A 24,215-nucleotide genomic window follows, 5' to 3' on the forward strand; every position below is an offset into this window, starting at 1 on the left:
AAGCAGAGAGATGTCCTTATGACCAGCTCCCACTCCCAGACAAATATTGGCCTCGCTCCAGTCAACAGCCAGTCAGCATAACCCACACACCGGCCGAGAAATTGATTCATTCCCCCAGCTGAACGCAGATCAACACAGGAAAACTCTGCAGCCCTTCCCGGAGTAAACTTCGCTCCTAATCATCGGAATCATAAACAGAGTGATTACTTGCACACTTGTGCTCTCCTTCCTTCCACTTCTGGCACCGCTGTCTTTCATCACATGCAATGAGTTTGTGTCGGCCCTGTTATGATTTGACGGTGGCATTAGGAGGAGGCATGTACGAAAGGACCCCGGTCTGTTTATGGGGGCTTTTGCCTATTAACATTTGTCCATGGGCCTTTGATCTAATTGGTAAAGGATGTGAAGCCAGTGTTTGGTGTAACATGGGACCCAGGTGCGCTTGCTTGTCAGCCAGCATCTCTTCCTGTTATTCCTGTAAGAAGTGTAGATGAAGGGCTGTGTATGCAAATCTGACCCTCGAGCTGACAGGCCTGAGATGTGTTGTTTGAAAATAAGGGTTTTTTGTGAGTGCTGTTGCTCCATCTGATGGAAACGATGCCATTAATATTTGATTGTTTAAGCCCGAATAAGCAACAGGAGTTTACTGCCTGGTGGCACCTGTGACATTTTAGGGAAGAATTTCTGTCCCCTTTGCAGAAATTTCCTTCCTGAGAGCGATATTCCCATGCTCTCTATGCACAGCATGGAAATTTTGTATATACTCGACGACAAGTTTCTATCACAACCTGCTCATTCGCGCATCCTAGTTGACAAACTATTGCAGTCGATATTGATGCTTACAAACCAGAGACACCCTTCCCCTTCCGCTATGACCAAGTTGAACTTCCGGATGACTTTAGCTGATAAGCAGACCACAAGACTCATTTTCCTGTTATTTCTAGGCAGCTACTTGGCCATACTTTGTCGGTGAATATAGCTGTTGAATCGGGCCACACACCATGCGGGCGTTCCTAATACCAACCCAGCAACCTTCAGCCGTGAGTGCGTGAGAAAGACGTGCAGTATCACCAAACAGTGTGCAAGCATATCATAAACGTGTTGACAGCACCAGGCAAGTCCAAGGCTGTGTTGTGACTGGAGGTCTTTCCTCAGCCCGTGGCCTGTAATCCCGGCCAGATTGGGTCCTCCGCGCAGTTTGTAAATGGAGGATTATGCATCGCCAGTCCACAGCCATCCGGCATGCCGACCATTAAGACCTTAAGTGGAAAGTAAGGACGTTGTAAACAATAAGAATATTTCTGGATCGTGCAGAAGGCCAACAAAGTTGTCTCAAGGAGATAAATTTGCGGGCTGAAAAAAAATATCAGATGTGGCTTGATACTATAGGGAAAATATTTTGCCAAAGGACAACTCCTGCAAACTTTTCTCCCAATCAGGCCAAGTTCTACTGTACTTTTTTCAGCATGCAATGCGGTCTGTTGACCACTGGTGCATCAAACCTGAAAGTATTTTCGTGAGCCCTGCTCAGTTTTGACAGTCGTTAGTAAGGACATAGATGTATCAGGATCATTGACCGGTATTCACAATTGTGTCAATGGTATTATTACATGAGACATCCATGTTCAGTGGCACGCAGAACTACTTTGCCGCAGAGGTACGCAGTCAGTAAGCAAACTCCCATTACAAAAGTTACTTCCAATTGCAAGGACAAGTCTTCTGTGATAGCCTTTCCCCTTTCCAGCTTCCAGCATGAGACGTCCCACCTGGACCTCTCCTCTTGTCTAGCCTTCAACGTCTCGGTTCTGGAGTCTTCCTTTTTCAAACATCATCCTTGGGGTTACATACATCACAGATATTACCGAGAGATAAAGTTGGGCAGACAAAAGGAGCGAATTTTTTTCCAAACGATTTAGGAAGTATTCAAGAAATGCTTTTTGGCACAAAAGCATTATTGCTTTTCTCTTTTAGACCACCTCTGGCAACATATGTTTCCAGATGGTGTTTCGCAATTGTGCATTCCTGTAACCATAACAACCAGCTGTTGAAATCTTCAAAATATAAGTTTGGGGTCGAAGACTCGGAATGGCTGATAGGGCCCACCTGGCGGAGTTGCCTACCATGTCGCCCATTATGTGGGGCGGCTTGAGAGACGGGTGGTGCCCTTCAGGAAAACTTTAAATGCTGATACATCTGATTCAGCATGCCAAGGGTAAGTCAGAGATAAGAAACCACATAACCAAGATAGGCAGGTGTTATTTTGGTTGGTAAAATCTGGCTTGTTGGCTTCACAGAAGTGATACTAGTTATCTTACAACTCAACCACTCTGGAGAGAGGAGCAATGAACTGAAAGATGTCATTTTTTTGGGATCCAAAACTGCACGATATTACGGACTTCTTGATGTTTGTACCATGTACTTGCCAAATCGCAGTTACTGAAAGTCTTTACATATGGATATGGTGGCAATGACTTTGGGTGAGGGTCACATGCTGGATCCAAGGTCTTACAGGCCCCTTGCTGTCTTGCATTCGCTCGGGTTCAAGTCAATGTAACATGTCCACACACGACAACGGAACCAGAGGGATTTCTGCACTCCTGCCACCTGTTACATCTCAGGCAGCCCACAGCGGCTGTACCCTTATGAGTGCCCTGCCATGCTATCTAAACTTGTAAACCCGACAGAAGGTGGGGCCATTCACCGCGCCATGAATAGAGATGGGATCGCCTTGACCCGCCCTTTTGTCCTAGGATGAAGGTGTGAAAAGAGATCTGGGTGCCCCGGAGCTGACCTGGATGTTTGGACAAATGTTTCTTGTGTTACTACATCAATCACAACAATTACAGGTGTTGTGACACTGTCAGGCTCTACCTGGGAGAGGGACCCGGCTCTCGGGTTTAGCATCGTGAAATGCTCGAATCAACCCTTTAATCTCATCCAAACATTCCCCAAGGTTCAGACATGGATACACAAAGTAGGAGGGATGATGACTACAAATAGGTAGAATTAGAAGCATTCTTCAAGATTTATCTTCAGGTAGATGTTTTGTGGTTACAATTTTTAATGTTTTCTGACAGAACTGACATTTCTAACAGCTGCTACCCCAACATTTCAATTTGCTACCACAACATCTGTTTGAAGGTTAGCATAAGATGCCTACCGTATTTCACCAGGTGAAACAAGCAATTGTACCGCCCTTACAGTCATCTTGTCTTGGCTTACCGTGCATTCATAAAAATGGTTCATGTACCCTGCATTCATAAAAATGCTTCATGTACGGTTTTAAAAGAGCTTTGTTAGGAGTTAAATTCATTTCTGGTATGAATGTGCTGAAGAAAGGGAACTATGTGGCAATGGTTATTTTGACAGTATTGCAACACCATCCATACTGTTGATTCAGCACTTTCTGATGATTGCTACCCAGACTTATGATGTCAACACAGTCCTATTTTTACCTGGCATTTGTTCAGTGTCAGGATACAGCCATACCATAGCTACTCAGTAATTGTATCATTTTACTGAAAACATGTTCTTTGTCTCTTTCTTTCATGTTTCCACAATATCCATAAGTTATTATGAAGCTTCTGCGATTTTTTATATACAGTATTGATAGTTACAAAAAGATGACTGATATAACATCATGGAAGACAGGAGCCCTTGGAGAGAGATAGAGTGGACTTTGTTTGCATGACTTGCCAGAACTGATCATGATGATTCTGTTGTTACCCCTGTGAAAATGTAGATATTGTAGTCTGTGTGTTTGATTGTCTATTTATTTTTCTTGGAGCAAATCCATGGTCATGTGAATATTGCAGAGCAGCAAGATCACAGTAAGGTGGAGTGGTGTAATAGGAAACTTGGAGAATTGGATGTATGGTTTCTCATGTGACATCTTTGCTCTCTTCCATCCCAGTGATGCGGTGCTAAAAGAGTGGGACCTGGTGACACTGACGTGCCTTCGCTCCCTGCACGGCCACAAGGGACCCATCCGACAGGTGAAAGTAAGTACATATAGAACTCATGCTTTTCAAAATTTGATATTGAATCCTTCCTCCCATCCTTTCAAGCCCCGACTGGATGAAAGACAGCTATGTACCTGTAAGGTTCGCTGAACCTCATTGCAATTAAAACAATTTTGCAATGAAACGGATCTACCCTCAAATTAAAAGTACTGTAGTATGGCGGTGATAGGAGTTTAAGTCAAGGTTGTGCATGTGATGTTGCAGGAGGGGACACAGCCTCTAGTACATTTTTTACTACAGCTGGTATTATTTTACCTTTTTCAAATATGAAGCCTTGCATCTCATCTAGACCGGCATTCAAGAAAAAAACGTCCAGAAGAAAAGCCCTTTCTTTGAGAACAAGTATGATAGTCTTGGATTACTGTGTGATGGTTGGCATCATTGTTCTGGTATATTGTTACAGCAAACATTGTAGTGATTTATAAATTACATCAGGGTTGTAATCTCTACATGCAGGATGCCTGCTCCCAGCAGGGTGGAACCAGTGCTGTGCATGTCAGTTGACCTCAAGCTGGTTGCTCTGCCCCCTTCATTTGAGTCAGACATGGCCCCCTCCCATCCCTGTAGACAAATTGGTCATGATTTGCCACATCTGAACTTAACAGTTGCAGGCTTGTATATCTTCTGTTCTGAAAGGACAAGTTGGGTGCAAAGTCTTCAGACGACCCAATACGCGAGAATCCAATCTCGTTGGGAGGTCTCGCGAGGCTGTAATTTGGCCGCGCGCGCGCGAGATTTGACAGCCGGACGGTAACTGCATTAGAAGCCCAGCTGCTAACAATGGCGTCTCCCAGCGTCAACTCGATCGAGTCAACTTCAGAGGTTAGTTATGCTATTATTTGGCAACATCCGCCGGTACATCGGCATACCAAGAGCAGATAATATTGTTGTGAACCTATGGACTCGATTTCGTTCCGTAAATTTGCAAATTTCTGGTCATTTTTTACAATTTTTGACGGGCGGTTAATGCTTGCTTGTCGTGAGAAATCGTGCATGTTTACGCCGCCTTTTACTTGTAGTTACTCGGATAAGTTTGGCTCAAGCCGTAAAAATATCCCACAGAAGCGTACAAGTACCATTATAGGATCGTTGTAGATCCAAACTCGTAAGATTTTTGGCGGTTTTGGCCGTGAATTAGTCGATGGCATCATGTCGACTTGTGAAGGTTACGCGTACGTGAGTTGGGGAGGGGGGCGTGTTTCCGTGTATAGCGTTCGTTTTGATCAAGGCGGTAGCACTTTGCCGACTATGATTTCACTTTTCGCCGGATGAAACTCCACAAAAACGTGAACATATCGATGTAGGGTCCTTCTGGGTAGAAATTTAGCATGGTTTTGGCGGCTTCGTGAGTGATTTTTTTGTGTGTGCCCAGATTAACTAGGAAATACGTGACGAGTGGGGAGTGGGTGTGTCTGCAAATGTATAACGTTTGGCATTTGCTGTTCTTTTTCAGATCAACGCGTCGCGATCGAAGACGAAATTCACATCAGCAGGAAAATACTGCAAAGCCTATGGATGCAAAAACTGTCAGTTCAAGTGTGTCAATGGAGAGAAAGTGCCAACAAACATCACATTTTTCAAGGTCCCCCCAAATGTACTAAAAGATAACAAGTTACTGAAGCACTGGGCCTGTCTGGTAAAAAGACAGCTCGGAAGGGATAATTTCACCATGAACAATACAACTGTGTTCTGTGAAAAACATTTCAGAGACTCCGACATTATCAGACTGTCAAGAAAAGGAGTTCCGCTCAAGAATCCAAGGCTCAGGAATGGTAAGTAATTTATTCTTATATGTAAATCACTCCTAATGAAAGTCATATTATGTCTACTGTTTGCTTAAAACAGTCTTATTTAACCATGAAATGTCCATTATACTTCTTGCATTTGTATCAGGTGCAGCACCGGTGATTCATTCCTGGTCACAAGCCAAACCAGAGAGACCAACACCAAAAGTACGACATTGCCCTCCTCCAAACAAGGCCAAAGGATCACATGGACTCAACAGGGTGAGTGTTATGCATGTGTGTATAATCTTATGTTGAACCCTTGTATGCCTAACACTGATTGCAAAATGATTTATGATACATATAGCCTGGGGTAACATTATAGATGTATTACTTGAGTGTATTCAAAGTATGTACACTCCAACATAGCATTTCTTACCTCTCTTATAGAATGATGTACTTGAACGTGGTACAAGTACCCCTACCTTCATGGACATAGCAAGTGGTTCTGGTCTGGATCCTGGTGGCTGCATGGATACAGACACATCGGCCATTGATGACAGCCCTTTGGACAGCACCGCAACAACCCAACACACAGCTGTAGAGACTGCAACATCCCCAACACCTGGGATACTCATTACGGCTTCTACCCAAACCAAGAGTGATTCCACTCGTGTTTCTGACCATGACTATACATTTGTGAAAGATGACTCTAAGACATTAGATGACTACAAGGATTATGTCTTAAAGTTGGAAAACAAAATTCTGATGCTTGAGAAGGAGCGCACTAGTCTAAATGAATTAGTTTCCAGCTTAAAAGCACAGATAATGGAGTTCAAGTCATTTTCAGCCATGACATTTAAAGAGGACAATAGTGCTATTAGATTTTACACGGGATTCCCATCTTTTGATGTTTTCATGGCTGTGTATCGGTACCTGGCTCCCAAAGCTGCTAATCTCCAGTACAGGAGGAGTGGTAGCACTGTAAGCGATTCCAAGCCATTTCAGATGCCAGGAAGATCTAGACCTGGGCCAAAACGGAAGTGTACTTTACTAGACGAGTTCTTCCTTGTGATGGTTAGATTAAGGGTTGGGTTGTTCCACAAAGATCTTGCCATCCGGTTTGGTTTATCAGAAAGCACAGTGTCGCGCATTATAAGCACTTGGATAAACTTCCTTTATTTAGAGCTCCCACAGATGCATCCATTTCCATCCCAATCAGAAGTCAGAGCAAACATGCCACTACAGTTCTCTAAGTACCCTACCACTAGAATCATCATTGACTGTACTGAAATCTTTATTGAAGTTCCATCTGCCATGCTTGCACAATCCCAGACCTGGTCCAACTACAAACATCACAACACATGGAAGGTACTTGTAGGAATCAGCCCAAATGGCATGATAACTTTTGTGTCAAAGTTATGGTCTGGCAGAATTTCCGATAAGGCCATAACCAGAGAGTCTGGTTTACTAGACCTGTTAGAACCAGGGGATAATGTTATGGCAGACCGTGGGTTTGAGATCACGGATATTTTGCCACCAGGAGTAACACTGAATATCCCACCATTCAAGGGTGAACGTGCTGCTCTTTCTCCATCAGAAGTTCAGGAGACAATGGATATAGCATGTGTCAGAATCCATGTTGAAAGGGCGATTGAGAGAATAAAGAACTACCATATCCTAGATGGAAATTTACCCATTTCAATGACACTGCATGCAGACCAAGTATTCACAGTATGTGCATACCTGACTAATTTCTTACCACCACTTGTTCAAACTGTTGAGAAATGAAGATCAATCTGCTTGTTTGACATTCTATTCTATTGGTCTATTTACAACATGTATCCAGTATAGTTTGAATACCATGTGATACTTAAATTCTATGTATAACTTACTGTATAATAAAACTGAGCACTCTAAATCATGCTTTTAAATTGTGATGACATGTAATAGTGTTACAAATGATGCACAAAACTTTCTATTCCATCTTCACTCAGTATTGAAGAAATATTACCACCATATGACTCAGACACATCGAGCAATGGTAATGGTTCATACATAACACACTGAACAAGAACCTTCAACATATCTGAGTGGGTCTGTAGGGCATGTTTTACAAATGATATACTGCCATGACAAATGTTCTTATTCATATGTACTTTGCAACTCATCTTCTTTAGAAATGATGATGATGTGTATATAACATGAACAGTTAACAAATAATATAAAAAAAGTTCATACTCCATTTTTAAAAATACCACCATATGATTTTTGAGAAATGGTAATGATCTATACATATCACTTGTTGAAATGTATAAAAACAGGGACCTTCAACATACCTGACAATGTTTTGGTATTTCATGTTTCATAGAAGATGTCTTAACATATGTTCTTACTCGTAGAGCTTTGCAACTCATGCTTGTGAGAAATGATAATGCCATGTATATATCATTAGTGTTTTTCCAAATGATAGACAAGTTCTCACAGCATTTTCAACATTGACAAAAATGAGCACCTGATAAGAAATACTTTGGGAAATGGTAATGTTTCATACATATAATGATTCAAATGTATTAAAATATGAACCTTCAATATCTCTGGCTGTTTCTGTGTGACATCATTTTTGTAACAAACAAGATATCGTCCTGCTCAGACCTAAGACAGGTATGGTGTCCACTTTCCTGTGCCGTACATACCATAGAGTTTCTTACCTCTTTTGACTCTTTGAGTGAACAGCTCCGGTAGTATGGCTGTTTTGTAGAAGTGGTCAAGCTTTGGGATATTCTTCTTCTGCCATTCTGCGTCTACTTTAATTCGTTCACAGAATATATTATCCCTGCCAAAGTATACAACGAAGTCCACCCAATCTAAGTTGTAGCAATAGATCTGTCCTTGCACTTGGTGGTAGTACTTGTGTGACCTCTTGAGCGCTGCACTGCTGTCTTCCTTTTTTAAGAAGAATGCCTTATTCTGGACTGCCTCTTCTAGTGTGAGTCCTTTCTTTGAATGGGGACACTTGACTTCTACACCTCCAATGATCTGTCCATGACTAACCACCAGCCTGTCCACAGAGGCACCTAGCCAGGGTCTCTCAAGAGACAGTATAAGTCCTGCTTCAATACAGGTTGCTTCTGGGTTTTCTTTTTGTAGGACTTTGACATACTCCTCCACTGCAATATCTTCATGTTGATTTCCGTATTGAGTTGCTGCGGTTGAAAAAGTATTGTACATGATGGACCGGACCTTGTTGGATGGTTCCACCTTACATGTTATTGCTGAGCTAAAATTGGATGCTGTGAGTTTTTTCTTCCTCTCTTCTTTCCAGGTATCACTGTTAGACTGACCTCTGGTAGCTACTTCGGTTGCAGTTTGTTCTTTTTTTGTAATCTTTAATGACTGTAGGTGTGTGTCCATCATTTCTGTGAATGCAGATTCTGTGAAATCGTAGAAGTCATTGAAGGGGAGAGATGTAGAGCTAGGGTCAAGTATGTCAACTGGGTTTCCTGCACATGTGTCCAGCACATCATTGTTTCCTATAGTAACCATGTCACCTGTTTCCAGCACATTGCCATGGTTTCCTACCACACATGTGTCCAGCACATGTGTCCAGCTTGCTGTGGCAGGCACATCACTGGAGCTCGTTATGGCAGGCACATCACTGGAGCTCGCTGTGGCCGGCACATCACTGGAGCTCGCTGTGGCCAGCACATCACTGGAGCTCGCTGTGGCCGGCACATCACTGGAGCTCGCTGTGGCCAGCACATCACTGGAGCTCGCTGTGGCCGGCACATCACTGGAGCTCGCTGTGGCCGGCACATCACTGGAGCTCGCTGTGGCCGGCACATCACTGGAGCTCGCTGTGGCCGGCACATCACTGGAGCTCGCTGTGGCCGGCACATCACTTGAGCTCGCTGTGGCCGGCACATCACTGGAGCTCGCTGTGGCCAGCACATCACTGGAGCTCGCTGTGGCAGGCACATCACGGGAGCTCGCTGTGGCCGGCACATCACTGGAGCTCGCTGTGGCCGGCACATCACTGGAGCTCGCTGTAGCCGGCACATCACTGGAGCTCGCTGTGGCCGGCACATCACTGGAGCTCGCTGTGGCCGGCACATCACCACGGTTCTGCACTGCTGCATTACGACGGACTGCTTTAGGAGGGTCATACAGCACGAACAGGGAGCTGGGGTAACTTTTTTCAACCTGCAACTTGCAATTGTTCAAGGCAACCTTGTCTACCTCCCTCTGGTGGGGTGCCCGCGGATCATAGTGGCTTGTCTCCAGGAACTTAACATCTTTACCGTACCTCATTTGGCCTATTTTGATGTCAGTGATGGATGCAGGTTCAACCTATTGATGGGAATAATATCAGAATAGTGCATTAGCATGTTGATTTAAGGGAATCAACAAAGTAACAAGTAGCTGTAAACCCTGAAGCATCTCAGATTCAGGATCACTTTGTGATAAAACAAGACTCAAGAACTAATCACAAGTATACAAGTACAAAGCTGAGTGACAACACATACAGCCAAAATATGTAATAGTGATAGAATATCAATTCAATGGACTATCATTGTGTGAAGTATTAGCTTAAACTTCTTGAAGAGGAAAGCCAACCTTATCGTTGCGAGGAACGTTCCACTCTGACAGCATTGACGTGGACGATGGCCGTGACGTGGATGTCAGGGGGGTGGGGTGGTCTTTCAATCCTGTTTTGTTAAATCCCTCAATGGCAAACAGTAACCCACCAATGTGGTTACATTTCCCCAGGCCTCCAGGCAATGTCCTGCAGTAAAATTACAATATCATACTTAGTTACAATAGTACAAAAAGATCTCCCTTTTCCAAAACTTAAGTATCTATATGTAATAAATTCAATATACAATCTCTATAAGTTAAACATCTTATCAATGGGTCACTGACTCAATGTGAAGCCAACGGGGCTAGCACGGCTAGATCTGTCATGAGAGGTTGAAAGTGACCATGCAGTTGGAACTCTATATGCTGCAACAAGAAGGTGAGGGGTGCAAAGAAGATCAACATCTTGAAATCCTGAAGGTATTTTCCATAATGTGAGTTAGTTGGTTTTAATACCAAGGTGAGTAGAGGGTGGAACAATGGTGCATGGATGGATTTGTCAGTCACCCTGCTGGACAATTGCAAGCAGCTCTCTGAACCCGGCAGTTGGAGAAACAGATGATGGGGCTGTATTTTTGCTTCTTCATACTGGGTATCACCTTTGCTCTCACAAACACTATGTCATGTTTCCTGGCTACTTCAATGTTTTTTACATTACCCTCCTTAAAGTACTGAAAAGCTCTTTGATTTTTGTAAGACGTTGTCGTGAGTTCAGTGTGATTGAACGTCTTTTTCTGCAAAATCAAATACTCGTAGAGTCCGGCAAAGTTGAAAGATGGCAACTGTCGCAAGTCATTGCTAAAGATAGACTGCCTTGTTTCCTGCTCAAGAGACTTGTAAGAAGCATCAATAGTACTAGAGCAAGATGCACTAGCATCAGTACTACTGGTACTGGCACTTTCAGGGCCACCCCGCAGACTCTCAAGATAGTACATGGCCCGTTCGACTAACTGGGACTTAACTCCATTTTGCTTTTGCTCATATGATTTAAGAAGGTATTTTAGATCTTTAACCCGCAGGCGCTCCAGGTCCTCCTTGCTTTTTAATCTTTGATCTCCGAAAACCAGACCTGAAGATGAAATCATATAATGGAACAAAACAGAATTAAGTGTCAATTTTAATACCTAGAGTTGCGTTTCATGTGACCAAGCAAAGAAGTGCTAATAATATTAACATAAGGGAAATACATTTGGACCATGACATTAATTTGAATGGGATGCATGACTTGGTATTTCTGTGCATAAGAGACAGATTTGAAATGAAATGCTGAAAAAAAGACAATCAATCCAACGACTTACAGGGGGGATCTTCAACTGCAGTGGTCATGTCTAACACACTTTCTGTACCCGACACGTTGATCTGAAAAAGAACAGCAAATGCCAAACGTTATACATTTTTGCAGACACACCCACTCCCCACTCGTCACGTATTTCCTAGTTAATCTGGGCACACACAAAAAAATCACTCACGAAGCCGCCAAAACCATGCTAAATTTCTACCCAGAAGGACCCTACATCGATATGTTCACGTTTTTGTGGAGTTTCATCCGGCGAAAAGTGAAATCATAGTCGGCAAAGTGCTACCGCCTTGATCAAAACGAACGCTATACACGGAAACACGCCCCCCTCCCCAACTCACGTACGCGTAACCTTCACAAGTCGACATGATGCCATCGACTAATTCACGGCCAAAACCGCCCAAAATCTTACGAGTTTGGATCTACAACGATCCTATAATGGTACTTGTACGCTTCTATGGGATATTTTTACGGCTTGAGCCAAACTTATCCGAGTAACTACAAGTAAAAGGCGGCGTAAACATGCACGATTTCTCACGACAAGCAAGCATTAACCGCCCGTCAAAAATTGTAAAAAATGACCAGAAATTTGCAAATTTACGGAACGAAATCGAGTCCATAGGTTCACAACAATATTATCTGCTCTTGGTATGCCGATGTACCGGCGGATGTTGCCAAATAATAGCATAACTAACCTCTGAAGTTGACTCGATCGAGTTGACGCTGGGAGACGCCATTGTTAGCAGCTGGGCTTCTAATGCAGTTACCGTCCGGCTGTCAAATCTCGCGCGCGCGCGGCCAAATTACAGCCTCGCGAGACCTCCCAACGAGATTGGATTCTCGCGTATTGGAGGGTCAAGGCACTTAGGGAAGAATCAGGCGACCTTGTTCAATCATTTGCAGTGCTGGAATGTTGGAAGGTGACAGAGGCACTTTACAGGGAGCGTTTATTGGGAAGGGTGGTCCATCCTTGTGTGCAGATTCGATGTTTCTACAATTTACCCACCAGCCGGGCATCAGCCAGGCAAGGTCACTCCATACAAGATGGTTTCCTCACGGTGGATGGTTTTAGGGACTGCAAGTAACATTTACTGTCTTGGAATGTTTCCTTGGAAGCAACAGTTTCTTGGATACGGCTCTGAAGCAGGAGAAAAAGGAAGCCCACCCCCATCCTTTTGTCGGACCATATTTTCCCTCACCATGGTCCCTATCATTAGATCCAGCAGGTTGGATAACCTTCAGTCTGCATGCACCCTGAGAAGGGGGCCGAGTCCTTACCCAACAATGGTGGTTCAGTGGGGGAGGAATTTTCTCACCACGGGTATCCCTTGTGTTCATTGTGCATTCAGAGCCGGCACACACCTGGCTGGTTTCTCGCTGCCCATTCAAGACACCACAGCCGGCAAACAAAACACAGGTGTTGGAGGATTACCTGTGCAGATGCTGCTCATGTATGCATGCCAGTGGAAGCAGTGCTCTTTGGATACAAACTGATTTCCAGCTTTTATTGGATGGCACAGATGTTCTCCAAGGGCACATAGTTCTGACGTCTTTTCTCTCCCTGACATCTCTTTCCTTGCAAACCAATTGAGACATCCAACGTCCCCCCTGTGAAAGGCACCCCAAGGCTTTGATGTTCGGCAGGGTTGGACACAGTTTCCATTGAATTTAATCCAAGCATTAATAAGAGATGGCAAATCCCCTTAAAGTCCTCATGAGGTCTAATTCAATTGGAGTGCCGAAGAGGAAAATTGTTCTTTTGGGTTGTGAGAGGATTTGGGATCAGATCATGTTTCAGAACAGAGCTCCTCTGTGCCGGACAAGGGAGAAAGAATATCTCGACACCAGCCATAATCGGTTTGGCCTTTGTAGAGGGGAGCGCAAAACAGGAAGAGCTTTGGTGGCCATGGAGAAATCACATTCCAACCCAGCATCTCGCCACCTGGAAAAACCAGAGATGTTTTCTCTCTCAGCACATTATGTTAAGGTACATTCTCCCACAGCCACTACCTCCCAGTGTTGTTGGACTTTTCAGGGGGCCTGTTTAACATGATCAGGCTTATGGGAGGACTAGGTGCAATGCTGTTAGATTACTTGTCATGGTTCCTAACTCACTTCAGAGTGAGCAGGATGATTGCCCAGTGTTTCTACATATTACAAAACCTCTAGGTCCAAGAGGACCGTCTTTGGGGACCATAGATATTGTACTTTCCTATGTATGTATTTTTAGATATGATGAAATAAGGATCCCAGGAAGAACAGTATGCACATTATGAATTGCTAATGGATATAGCCAATAAACAGGCAAACAAATGGAATAAATCTGGTCTATGTGGACAGACCGTCACCATACATGTCAGTGGGGAAAGCCTAAGGCTCCAGCAAAAAGTGGTCACATTGGTCTGCTGGTCCTTACGTAGTTAGAGGTGCTCACTTGAACAGGTCTGACTGTATTGTAAAAAATATCTTTCCTCATATATCACTTCAAACAGAATTTTAAGCTTGCTGTTCCAGGGCCAGGATATATCAAAGCAAGATCAGCTCCAGGTCTTGTTGAGAATACAGTATTTGTTCTGTTGACGCCAGCGGGCCCCGATGCGTGAAAAATGCCATCACCCTAATATGCAGAAGAGTTTTTGATGATGAGATGGCGGAGACCAGTCGGAACATCAAAGTTGTCACCCAGCGGGGTATCTGATGACACCTGTTGGAATGTTTTATCTCAACAAAAAATACCTGGGTCTATGTTATCTGCCTGGCATAGTTCTCCCATGCATTCCTGCAGATCTCTTGGTATTGGGTATGCAGTAGATTTGCTGGAAAAACAAAAGACTTAAAGTATAGTTCTGAGTCCACTTCTTCTTCCAGTGGTAACCTGATTCCCCAGACCCGGGTTGCTGTGGGGGATAGACTGTCTTATGCACTTATCAACCAGATAACACGGAAACAATTCAGGAGATTTGGTCAGGCCCACTCCCTACAACCTACGCTAATCCCAACATTGTTTCAAAACAGTAGTTAGATGTGCCTCAACGATGGATACAGTAGATATCCGTTTTAAACCAGAGCTTGGAGGGTGGAATGGTGGTAAAGTGGGATGTGGTATGCTGTCAGGGCTGTGAAAGGGAAGGAAGCAATTTTCTGGCACTTGTAATGTTATCTGCTCGTCCTTGGGTTGTTAAATCCTTATGTCCTTGTTGATTTTCAGAAAATGACCTGCTTTACTTATCAAGTGTTTTTTTTATGCTGTTTTGAATTAGTCTTCAAAGATCATCACTGTGTATTTTGAGCTGCACTTTTACAAGTAGCTTGCCTTGGGGAAGTCATATTACAGTACATCACAATATGAGCCCAACATCAATCATTTATGAGACATTTAGATACATTTATGAGAGTAAAAGATACACATACACATAACAATTCAACTTATAGGGATTATTAAAACAATCACTGCAATGTCCTAAAGAAATCAGGGTACAAGTTATGACAATTCAATTTTGGTCTTTTCACAGACACTGCTCCATCATGTTGTGAGCTGTAGCGATGACGGCTTCATCAGGCTCTGGGACCTCACAAAAACTCTGGAAGACACAACATAGCCTGCAATCTGGACCTGCTGTCTTTTCCGACTGTCTCCTCACCACTAGACCACACCATGTAAGGCATCTTACAGCAGCTGCAGTAGACTGTGGGGACTCATGATTAAAGAGCCATTGAGACATGTTAAGCTAGCCTGCTCTTGAAACTGTCTTAATTGTCTCAGTCTGCAAAACTGGAATTCTTGGAAACACAGAAGCCTTGGCCATTATAAAGCCATGGTCATGATGTATCGCAAAATCATGGGAAAATTTGTAACCATATATTCCTTTAGACAATAGAAACAAAGACGTCTGCGTGAAATTGGTGAGAAAATTAGGAACTTGAACTTCAGACCCTACTTTCACGCCCTCCTGATGAGATGAATTTGACATGACAGAAGATTTAAAGGACTCAGAGTCTTGGAATTCCACAGGAAGTGCAATATCCCCATAGCTGAGTCCAACTCCTCAGTCCTTTTGGCTGAGAAAGTGAGAATAGAAAGATGTGATCATGATGTAGTTATGTTGAGGTATCAGTACAACATCATATATTTTGTGGGCTTCATGACCCTTCATGATTGATTTTCTATGCATTGACTGATACATTTTCTTGTGTTGCTGTTGTAACACCCCTAGTTAATCATTGGTATCTTCCAACACAACAGAAATGTATGTGGCTGGAAGAGACCATTATGTTTATAGGGGTATCTCTTGCAATATCAAATATTATTGGGGTATATTTGAATTTATTGTGAAGATATGAAACATTTATTATTGGCTTTTTGTGTAACACCTTGGGTTTGGTTGTTTCTTTTATGAAATTGTTATTTTTGTACTTTCCTATATTCTATATTCCTAAAAATGATTACAGATTGTAAAATTCTATCAAATCTTCATGTACATGTATATACACTGTTTGGTTGTCTGGTTATTTGCTGATAATAAATATATTGTGCCACCAAGCATTTGTTTGTCAGTCTGCTTTTTTTTGCATGTGCAAAAGACGTATCCACTGTATCCTTCCACATCTGCACCCTTTCAACTTGGGATGAAAACCTGCAGGCACCCAGACAGGATTCTTGTTGGGAACTTTCACTGGTTATCTGCACGCTGATGAAGGAATGCACTTACTGTGGAATCTGCCAGATTCCGGAGATTCCTGTGAATCTGTGCCAATGATGGGATGAGAGGATATGTAGTTGCTCCAATCTCCCAAGGAAATATGCCATGCTGTGTCAATATGGAAATGAATCAAAGGACATACACTTGTATTGACCCAGGTGATTGCTGCTAGTCTTTGATCTTTCAGGGATGTTTGGTGAGGGAGGAGGGAGATGCGACCGTTGCATGCAGCCTAAAAGAATTTGTCAGATGGAGTATAATGGATCTGATTGCCAGGTAGTTTTGTTAGTACTACCAGAGTTGACACCTGTTGATGTGTGTTCTTTAATTGTGCTGTCATGTCAGGCAAACTCCTTTAGTAGCTACTTTGCCTTAAAGTAAGAAGGCAATGAACACAAGTTGTTAGCCAGTACCAGCCAACTGATGAGCAGTCTTTTAGCCAGTACTAGCCAACCCCTGAGCAGTGTCTAACCAATAATAGACAGCCAACCAGTGAGCAGTTTTAGCCAGTACTAGGTACTAGATAACCTGTCTCCAGAAAAAAAGGTAAAGTAAAAACGAAAAAGACCACGGAACAAGCCCTACGATACATTTGATTGGAAATGTAATCCCCCTTCTTGAAACTGAAACTCTGACCAAAAGTCCACTCTTCCCCCTCCACGGACAGTCGCATAGAGAGAAAAGTTCATTGTTGCAGCAGTGATTGTTGAATGGGATGCCTCTGGTCGCTCCACACTTCTCTCCGCACATCTTCTAACAGGAAGACGGGTTCCACTTGGCGGGAACAATAGTCAAATTCGTACCTGGGCTTGTAGCCAATTGGTTACAACTTTCTGCCTACTACATAGTAAGTAACACTCTCATTGTTTTCTTAAGTTGGTAGTTTCCCCGCTGAAGTTTGTCTTGAAGACCTCATTAGAACGATTTTAGACCCTGCAGGTTGCAGACAGTGTTTACCCGCGGATTAGGAGCCACTCGATGATTAACAGGTGAATATGAAACCAGATAGCGATCTGAGTCAGTCATCAGACAATCAGCACACATTCCGGGCGGTGGACTGGCCCGCAATACACTGCGGAATACACATGTGACCACATACGGCCCGGTTCCCTGTCCTCCCGTCAGCCCTTTCAGTCAGGAAGTGGTCTCCTTCGCGGAGAGGTTACGCGATCCCAACAGGAAATGTTCAAGAGCCCTTGACGCAAGCCAGTGTAAATCAAACACCATAATGGTCTCACGGTTGGCTGTGGTGGTCTGCAGATTGCCGCATTTACTGGCCACACCTCAAAGGTTCCCGCGAGATTGAAGTTTTCGGAACGGTCCGGTTGGCATTTGCGAGGCCGCGACCACAGTTTGGGATTTGTAGGGACGAGTCGGGCAGACGGAACGAGGCTGGTCAGTGGTCGGCAGTTAACGGTCCTCATTCCAGTGCGACAAAGACTAGGGACGACGGGCATGACCGCGATATTTCCCGCTTCTCCAATCCCCCGTGTTTGTCATCGTGAATATCCGTACTCCAGCAGGACCTGAAGCCGCTTTCCGTCACACACAAGTTGGTCTGACAGCCGAGAGAAGTGGAGGCCCTTGCCCCATGCGTTGTGCCGGCGATTTCCTAGGACGTCGCCTCGTCCAATGACTCAACGACGCAGGAAACCGACGCCGGACATCAGATCTCCAGTCGCTTGGACCCGGGACTGCATGCAGGAGTTTCTATTCAACGGTAAGTTTTTCAAGTTCCTGCTGTAATTTCTGTCCAAAAGCCAAGATACTTATCGTTGTGCTAAGCTTTCCCCGGGGCGGTTGGGACTAGGGGTCAAGGCAACGCCGCGTTCGCCCTACGTACAGCGATAATCAGATACACCGTCCGCGTATTCGCGTCGTTTTCAGACTTCATGCCTTAAGTGTACACTTTTACTACGCCACTGTTTGCCTACAAGTTGCACAAGGGCTTTGTCTTTGACAATTTTGATTTGTGGTAAACAACTGTAGCCATGGTGGCGTAATCAGAATCAGCCTCAGCCCCCGCTAGTTTCCAGACATGCATCGCAATGACGCTGTTCTGAGAAGACCATTTAATTGAAATGTCTTGGCTGTGGGAAGGATGCGATTCATTTGTTAGAGCAAAACAATGAAAGTCCTTTCTTGGGGTTTCCATAGTTTTTTTTCGACATTTATGTCGGTGTATGGCAGTGTAAGAATTTGGGTGCTGTTCGCGGGAAGAACGCTACGTTGGGTTTTAGACGGACAACGGATAATCTGGCTAAGACGCAGAAAGCTGCGAGATCAGTAACTGTGGAACACTTCGGTGCATAAAGTTGGAAGACATCGTGTCCTTTGAACCCAACACTGTAGTTTTGGTTGTCAGATGACCTCTCTGATGACATTTGGCCGTTTACGGTGGGCCCACGGTGGGCGTTTCGCGTGCTTCAGTTGGGGAGGGTCTTAACTATGTGTTTTTGGAGGGAGGTGCGACGCATTTCTGTGATAAGGAGTTGGATTCCAGCCCAGGACGACGGCGCTTGACACGACGCATGCCTGCCTGAATAGAACCACACAAGCTGATCCTGTCTGTGGACACGGAGATTCTTTTCTTGTCATCCTTGTGAAGAGATTCGATAGATCTTGCCTTGGCATATAGTCATAAGAACATTTTTTCATTAACAAACCGCGGACGGCTTTGTTTTGAAAACAGCCACCTTTCGTCGATTCCGCTTGGTGGGAGGCTTGAAGTGAATTATGCTGGGGTATGCTCAGACATGTGATTGGACCGTCAGCCGGTGAGCATCTCCCGCCACCTGGAGGCTCCCGTCAGTGCCTACGACTCTCGCACGTCACGGCGCCCACGACTTGCTGTTCTCTTCGGGGAAACCTAAACAAACACCGTGGATCAGATATCAAGCCACGCACGGCAATGTCCACCCCCGTTCAACAACTGCCCTCTGCACACCTGCGGGGAGTAAGTAGATCGTGTCGCACGGAGGTGAACTGCGTTCTCACAGCCCCAGCTAGTGCTCCGGTTTCCCCGATTGGATTGTTTGCGTTCGGACGCATATGATTGGAAATCTATGAGATACCTATACGTCGACAAGCAAGGGTCAAGGGGTGCATATATTTACTAATGACCCACACGTGTTGTGCCAGAGTCGGGACAACAGTGGCAGCCCGTGCGCTACAACACCTGAGGATCGGATAACCCCGGCACACACACACACCAAGGGCGCAGACCTAAAGACGGACCCTTTGCCCGACAAACATACGGCCTTGCGGGACGCTGTGGACCGACGGTTTCGGTTCCGTGCTGCCCTCCATGCCACAGGTGAGGTTTTACCTTTCTGTAGATAATGTCCTGCGGGACATCGACGCAGTAGTTATTAGCGGTACGGGATGGTGTGTCTCAAAGGTCAGGGGTCTTCCGCCATTACAACATCAGCAAGTCACCGCCCGGGGAACTGTTTGCTAGATACCTGTTGCCCGTACTCTACAAGACAGTACCTACCCTTTACCTCAGGTCTCACCGAACCCTCTACACTTGTTTGTTGTCAATCATCGGTTTGTACAAAGATCTTTCGACGGGTACTCTCCGATAACAGAGAAGTTAGAATGCTTCAGTAACCCACAGTGCCTTTCAGTGGTGCCCGTTTTCACAAGGCGAGTCGCGCTGTTTATCGTTTGGTGTGGCAGGGCAAACACTGCGCGAAGGTAATGGGGATAGCTGTTTGTAAACCTTGTTTCTGGTAGGAATCATTCATCAAAACCGACCAGTCGTGTAAGACTCACGACCGTAGGTTCGTGTTATGAATATGGCTTGTCACACTTCTGTCGTCTGGTGCATTAGTTGGCAAAGCGTGTCGAACTGGCGTCCGCAAATGCCGTGCTGCGGTTGATGCAATCACAACAACTTGTTGAAACAGGGTATAGTTTAATCTGTCGGAAAATTCGCGATTTGCGCAGAACATTACCGATTTGGTAGCTTTTGTTGGACTGTTTCTTTCCGTGTGCCCTTACATAGATCAAGCCACGGAGCATTCAATGGGGTATTTGGGCACTGTACTAATGGTGACGTCGCTCGCGGCTCTAACAACACGGAGTGGTCTTCTGCAAACAGCCAAACTTCCAGTAAAATCCCGGCTGCTGGTTCCTTTTCACCGTAGGGATCAGTCGGAAAATGCGGGATTTTACGCGTTTGCGCCTTCCTTTACTGACAGGCTTTGGTTAGGCGGAGTGTCTCCTTTCAGTCACCTAGAGACCCTGCCCCGTTAGCAAACACTGTAGGTCGGCCGTGGACGCCCTCGTGTAAGAAGAAGCACGGGGGTTTGCCATGTTTTCCTGACACCCGACAGGACCCAGTGGAGTCAAGCCAACCTTACTTTAATAATGGGAAAATTAGACTGTAACGGCAGCGTGAAGGGGCATTCATTATATGCAGTTCTCCCATGGCAGATGTAAGGATACAATGATGTCGCACTCTACATCCGCCTCACTGCCGGTGACCTGACCCTACCAAACAAGCACCTCTGACAGATCGGAATTTCTGCGCCTCGCACATTGTGATTCCTATTACAGAACACCCTGATGGGATGCAGGAACGATCAACCTCCCGGCACGTAGGGTAGCATGCACCACTGGAGTGTCTATTGGGTTGCTGACACCGCTCGATTTTAACTATTGTGTCGTTGAGTCCTCCGTGTTTACCCCCTCCCACCTCGCTGACACGTACGACTTAATCAAGCACTAACAGAATTGTCCCAGGTACTGATTAATCTGTAACCCAAGATGGCCTACTGGGCACACGGTTGAATACCTGGACTGACTTGATGGATACATTTGTTTGTCTGCTCCCTTTACAATCAGGCTCGATGCGGTGAGTTGCCACCTCTTGGGTCAGCCAAACAGAAATCGTTACGCTGTAGTGGGTAGTTACGATTAGATAAGAGATGCGGAGATGGGGGTTCGTGGCGGTTTGTCATCACGTCGAAACTTAAGTTAAGGTAGCTACCGGGCCTCAAGTGTCACGAGCAAGTATCGAGCACCTCTTCTTCAAGTTCTTGAGACTTTTCGGAGACGTGGTCCCGGAAAACGCTTCTATTTTTAAAGTTATGCTGCGAGACGATTATTTAAGTTTCTTTGGTAATTGCGTCATGCCATTTATTTGTCCAGGAGACCACGTGTTGTTCTTGCTTGCCGACCTTATCAGCTAAATGGGTCTTTGAGAACTGTTGTTAACCATTTTCATCTTGATCGGTCGCAAACAGTGGCGCGAGTGCTTGTTTCGCAAAGTTTAAACGCGCTGCACCTTTCAAGTCAAGAGAATGTGGACTAATAGCAATAGTTGTGGTCAGAGCCTTACGGCAAGGTGAACGTTCAGGTATGTACTGTGCAGTTACGCAGGAATGTCATAGTTGTGAGTCGCCTGCCTGTGTTTTCTGTAGTGTATAAACTACAGTAGTCATCAGCCAGTCGTATGAACTGTGCCAGTTTGCGCCGATCTTCATCTGACATCTGATATGTTGTGTGATTGCTCAGTCCTCGGTAGAACCTATTAATTGCATATTAGCTGGTGCTAACTGTTTGATATACGGAATATTTTCCCTACTTGTCAGATCACATCAGACGTACTTTTCGTCTATTACCCAACATGAAAGCGCATGGTGCAATAGTGTTCGGCGAAGTTTGAAAAGAAGAAAATGCTTGCTACCGTAAATCACCCGTAGGAAACGATTCCGTCCTATCTACTGATCACACAGCTATAATGTGCCCAACCTTCCTGCGTGTGTGCGAATTGTTCAAAAGTCTGTAATTTGGGGAATCGGATATCAGCTTTCATCTCCAGTCCGTGCGTAATTGTGACGCTTATTCTGATTTATCATCCCCGCCTGAGCAGAGAGAGGCGAGGCTTTGTAATGGCCGCCCAGAATCCTCATCCCACATCACGGCTTCCGCTGACAGGCCTGATGATCAACAGTTCCGCCAAATAGACATATTAGCCCCCGCAACGGAGATAACGATAATTATCAAAATATCTTCCATCAGTCGATGCCGATTGCATGTGCAAACAGTAACACCGATCAGAACCAGCCGATCATTCCCAATTAGCCCCTGGCCAGATGATGATAAACACAAAGCGGCTGTCCGAGCTAACGAAGGTGGCGGGACAACTGCCCCCCTCCCACCCCGTATCTTCACAACGCACCCTTCACTGTTGCCAGGCGATACTGTCTTATGGCTATCACCTGTCCAACCAACGAAACGTCCTTGGTGCCTGACGTGTTCTAAAGCAAGCATGCTTCTCGTCATTGGCAGGTTTCGCCATACACATGACACCACATGTCACTTGTGTCACTGAGATCAGTGAGAATGGACCTTTTGTTTCTGGGGAGATGTCTCAGCGTTCTTCGTGGTGATTTCAGGTGCGCACAGCCTCTATTCTTCACCATTTGTTAGCAATGTAACCTACAGCTCTCTTCATGAGATACCGTGTGTGGGTCTCCCTAGTTTAGACATAAGTTAGTATCTCCAACTACCCGTATTAGTTGAAACGATTTGTGACAATTTGGTTGATGTGACCTAGCAGGTCAAGCCTGGACTAACCCAGCACCTGCAGCTTGCCCCGAGCCAAGGCGGAGAGCCTCCTAATTAAAAGCCTGTAGCTTGGTGCTGATTATGACGTGTATAATAATAGGTGACGCTCAAAAGTTGCGGAAGAACTGCTTGACCAAACGAGAGAGGCTAAGAAGGCGTCGTGAGTGTACGTACATGTACATGTACAGACGTAAACATTTCCTGCTGGTAGCGTCGGGACGACTTGTCGAGAGCCCGCGAGACGCTTCTCAAGTGGAAGAAAGTCATCCGAATTCCACCTGACTCCCAGGTAGTGGTGGTGTCGTCACGAAGACGCGTGTTCGCCTGCACAGGAAATAGCTGAGTGAGAGGGGCCGGCAGACGTCGAATCGTTTCGTCCTTTTATGGGAAGTTTCCATTCCACGTCAGGACGAGACAAGTGTTTTCAGACGCCACATGACCTTCCATCGCGGATAGCCCGTGGTGCTCTATAGACCTTCCTGTCTCCCTGCGTGCGGGTCTGAGGCTCGCACCTGCACACACATCGCTGGCTTACATCGAGACAAGACTACACACGTTGTGAGGTGATGGACCAGATATGCAGCTATTTTGGTAGGTGATGTTTCCTGCCTGTATTGAAGCAAACTTTGACTGATGCTAAGAATATCAGACATTGTCCAAGATTAGGGGATACTTAAAAACAAAAACTGCGATACTTTAAAACAAAAACTTACACGCCTAACGCCCGTTACTTGTTTTAACAGTTGAACGCCGCGTAATGTAATCGTTATCATCATCAACCCGGATTTCTGAACCTTCTTGGGCGACCGGATTATTTTGTTCGGTCGGCCTGCCTGTCAGTGTAAAACACACTCCAAACACTGTCGGCAGGGTGGGCCTGACCGCAGGCTGGCCCATTTGTAGGAGCATTGCCAGGACAAGCGGCGGTGGCATATTTTCCTTACTACACAAAGGAATGGAATGTTACAGTCGAGATGTTTGCCTGGGCTAGACAACGTTAGTAACATTGGTCAGGGCATTCCAGAGAACACAGTCCAGAAAGGTTGGTTTGAGTTCAGCGCTGTTCGCGTAATTGATTTCTGCTTGTTTGAAGTTGTTGGATGATGTAGCTACATAGGCACTTTATCTTGATATGAACGTAACGATACGTCGCCAAAGCTGTGTGGGTGATCAATCTGTTTGAATACCTAGGTAACTCATTTATTAGCTGATCAAGTGCTTGTAGGGCTGTGCCCCGCTGTTGGATCGATATATG

At 45.0% G+C, this 24,215-nt stretch overlaps 3 protein-coding genes across 3 annotated transcripts in view; 2 read left to right on the forward strand and 1 right to left on the reverse strand.

Annotated features, from left to right (window-relative positions):
- The window catches only part of LOC118430517 (F-box/WD repeat-containing protein 7-like), a 45,481-nt gene extending 29,283 nt beyond the window's left edge, over positions 1-16,198 (forward strand). The window contains exons 18-19 of the mRNA XM_035841474.1: positions 3,914-4,001; positions 15,194-16,198. Of these exons, the coding sequence (XP_035697367.1) occupies positions 3,914-4,001; positions 15,194-15,280 (175 nt within the window). The 3' untranslated portion in view covers positions 15,281-16,198. The remainder of the gene's footprint in view (positions 1-3,913; positions 4,002-15,193) is intronic.
- LOC118430999 lies at positions 4,696-7,630 on the forward strand. The gene is made up of 4 exons (XM_035842090.1): positions 4,696-4,844; positions 5,476-5,794; positions 5,916-6,028; positions 6,197-7,630. Exons 1-4 carry the CDS (start codon positions 4,803-4,805, stop codon positions 7,535-7,537), a joined length of 1,815 nt encoding a protein of 604 aa, XP_035697983.1. The 5' UTR covers positions 4,696-4,802; the 3' UTR covers positions 7,538-7,630.
- Positions 7,638-12,525, reverse strand: LOC118431081 (pneumococcal serine-rich repeat protein-like). Its single transcript, XM_035842211.1, has 4 exons — positions 12,377-12,525; positions 11,683-11,743; positions 10,364-10,532; positions 7,638-10,096 (listed from the first exon to the last, which is right to left on the reverse strand). Exons 3-4 carry the CDS (start codon positions 10,397-10,399, stop codon positions 8,402-8,404), a joined length of 1,731 nt encoding a protein of 576 aa, XP_035698104.1. The 5' UTR covers positions 10,400-10,532; positions 11,683-11,743; positions 12,377-12,525; the 3' UTR covers positions 7,638-8,401.
- Positions 16,199-24,215: the final 8,017 nt, after the last annotated feature.

The sequence above is a fragment of the Branchiostoma floridae genome, chromosome 1 (assembly GCF_000003815.2).
Source record: "Branchiostoma floridae strain S238N-H82 chromosome 1, Bfl_VNyyK, whole genome shotgun sequence".
In the NCBI taxonomy this organism is placed as follows: Eukaryota; Metazoa; Chordata; class Leptocardii; order Amphioxiformes; family Branchiostomatidae; genus Branchiostoma; species Branchiostoma floridae.

Excerpts from the sequence above, each read along its gene's own strand:
- LOC118430999 (XM_035842090.1), top strand. The coding sequence starts at position 4,803 with ATGGCGTCTCCCAGCGTCAACTCGATCGAGTCAACTTCAGAG. Across the intron at positions 5,795-5,915 it reads GAATCCAAGGCTCAGGAATG|GTGCAGCACCGGTGATTCAT; the intron begins GTAAGTAATTTA and ends CATTTGTATCAG. Across the intron at positions 6,029-6,196 it reads GATCACATGGACTCAACAGG|AATGATGTACTTGAACGTGG; the intron begins GTGAGTGTTATG and ends CCTCTCTTATAG.
- LOC118431081 (XM_035842211.1), bottom strand. The coding sequence starts at position 10,399 with ATGCTGTCAGAGTGGAACGTTCCTCGCAACGATAAG. Across the intron at positions 10,097-10,363 it reads ACGTTCCTCGCAACGATAAG|GTTGAACCTGCATCCATCAC; the intron begins GTTGGCTTTCCT and ends TCCCATCAATAG.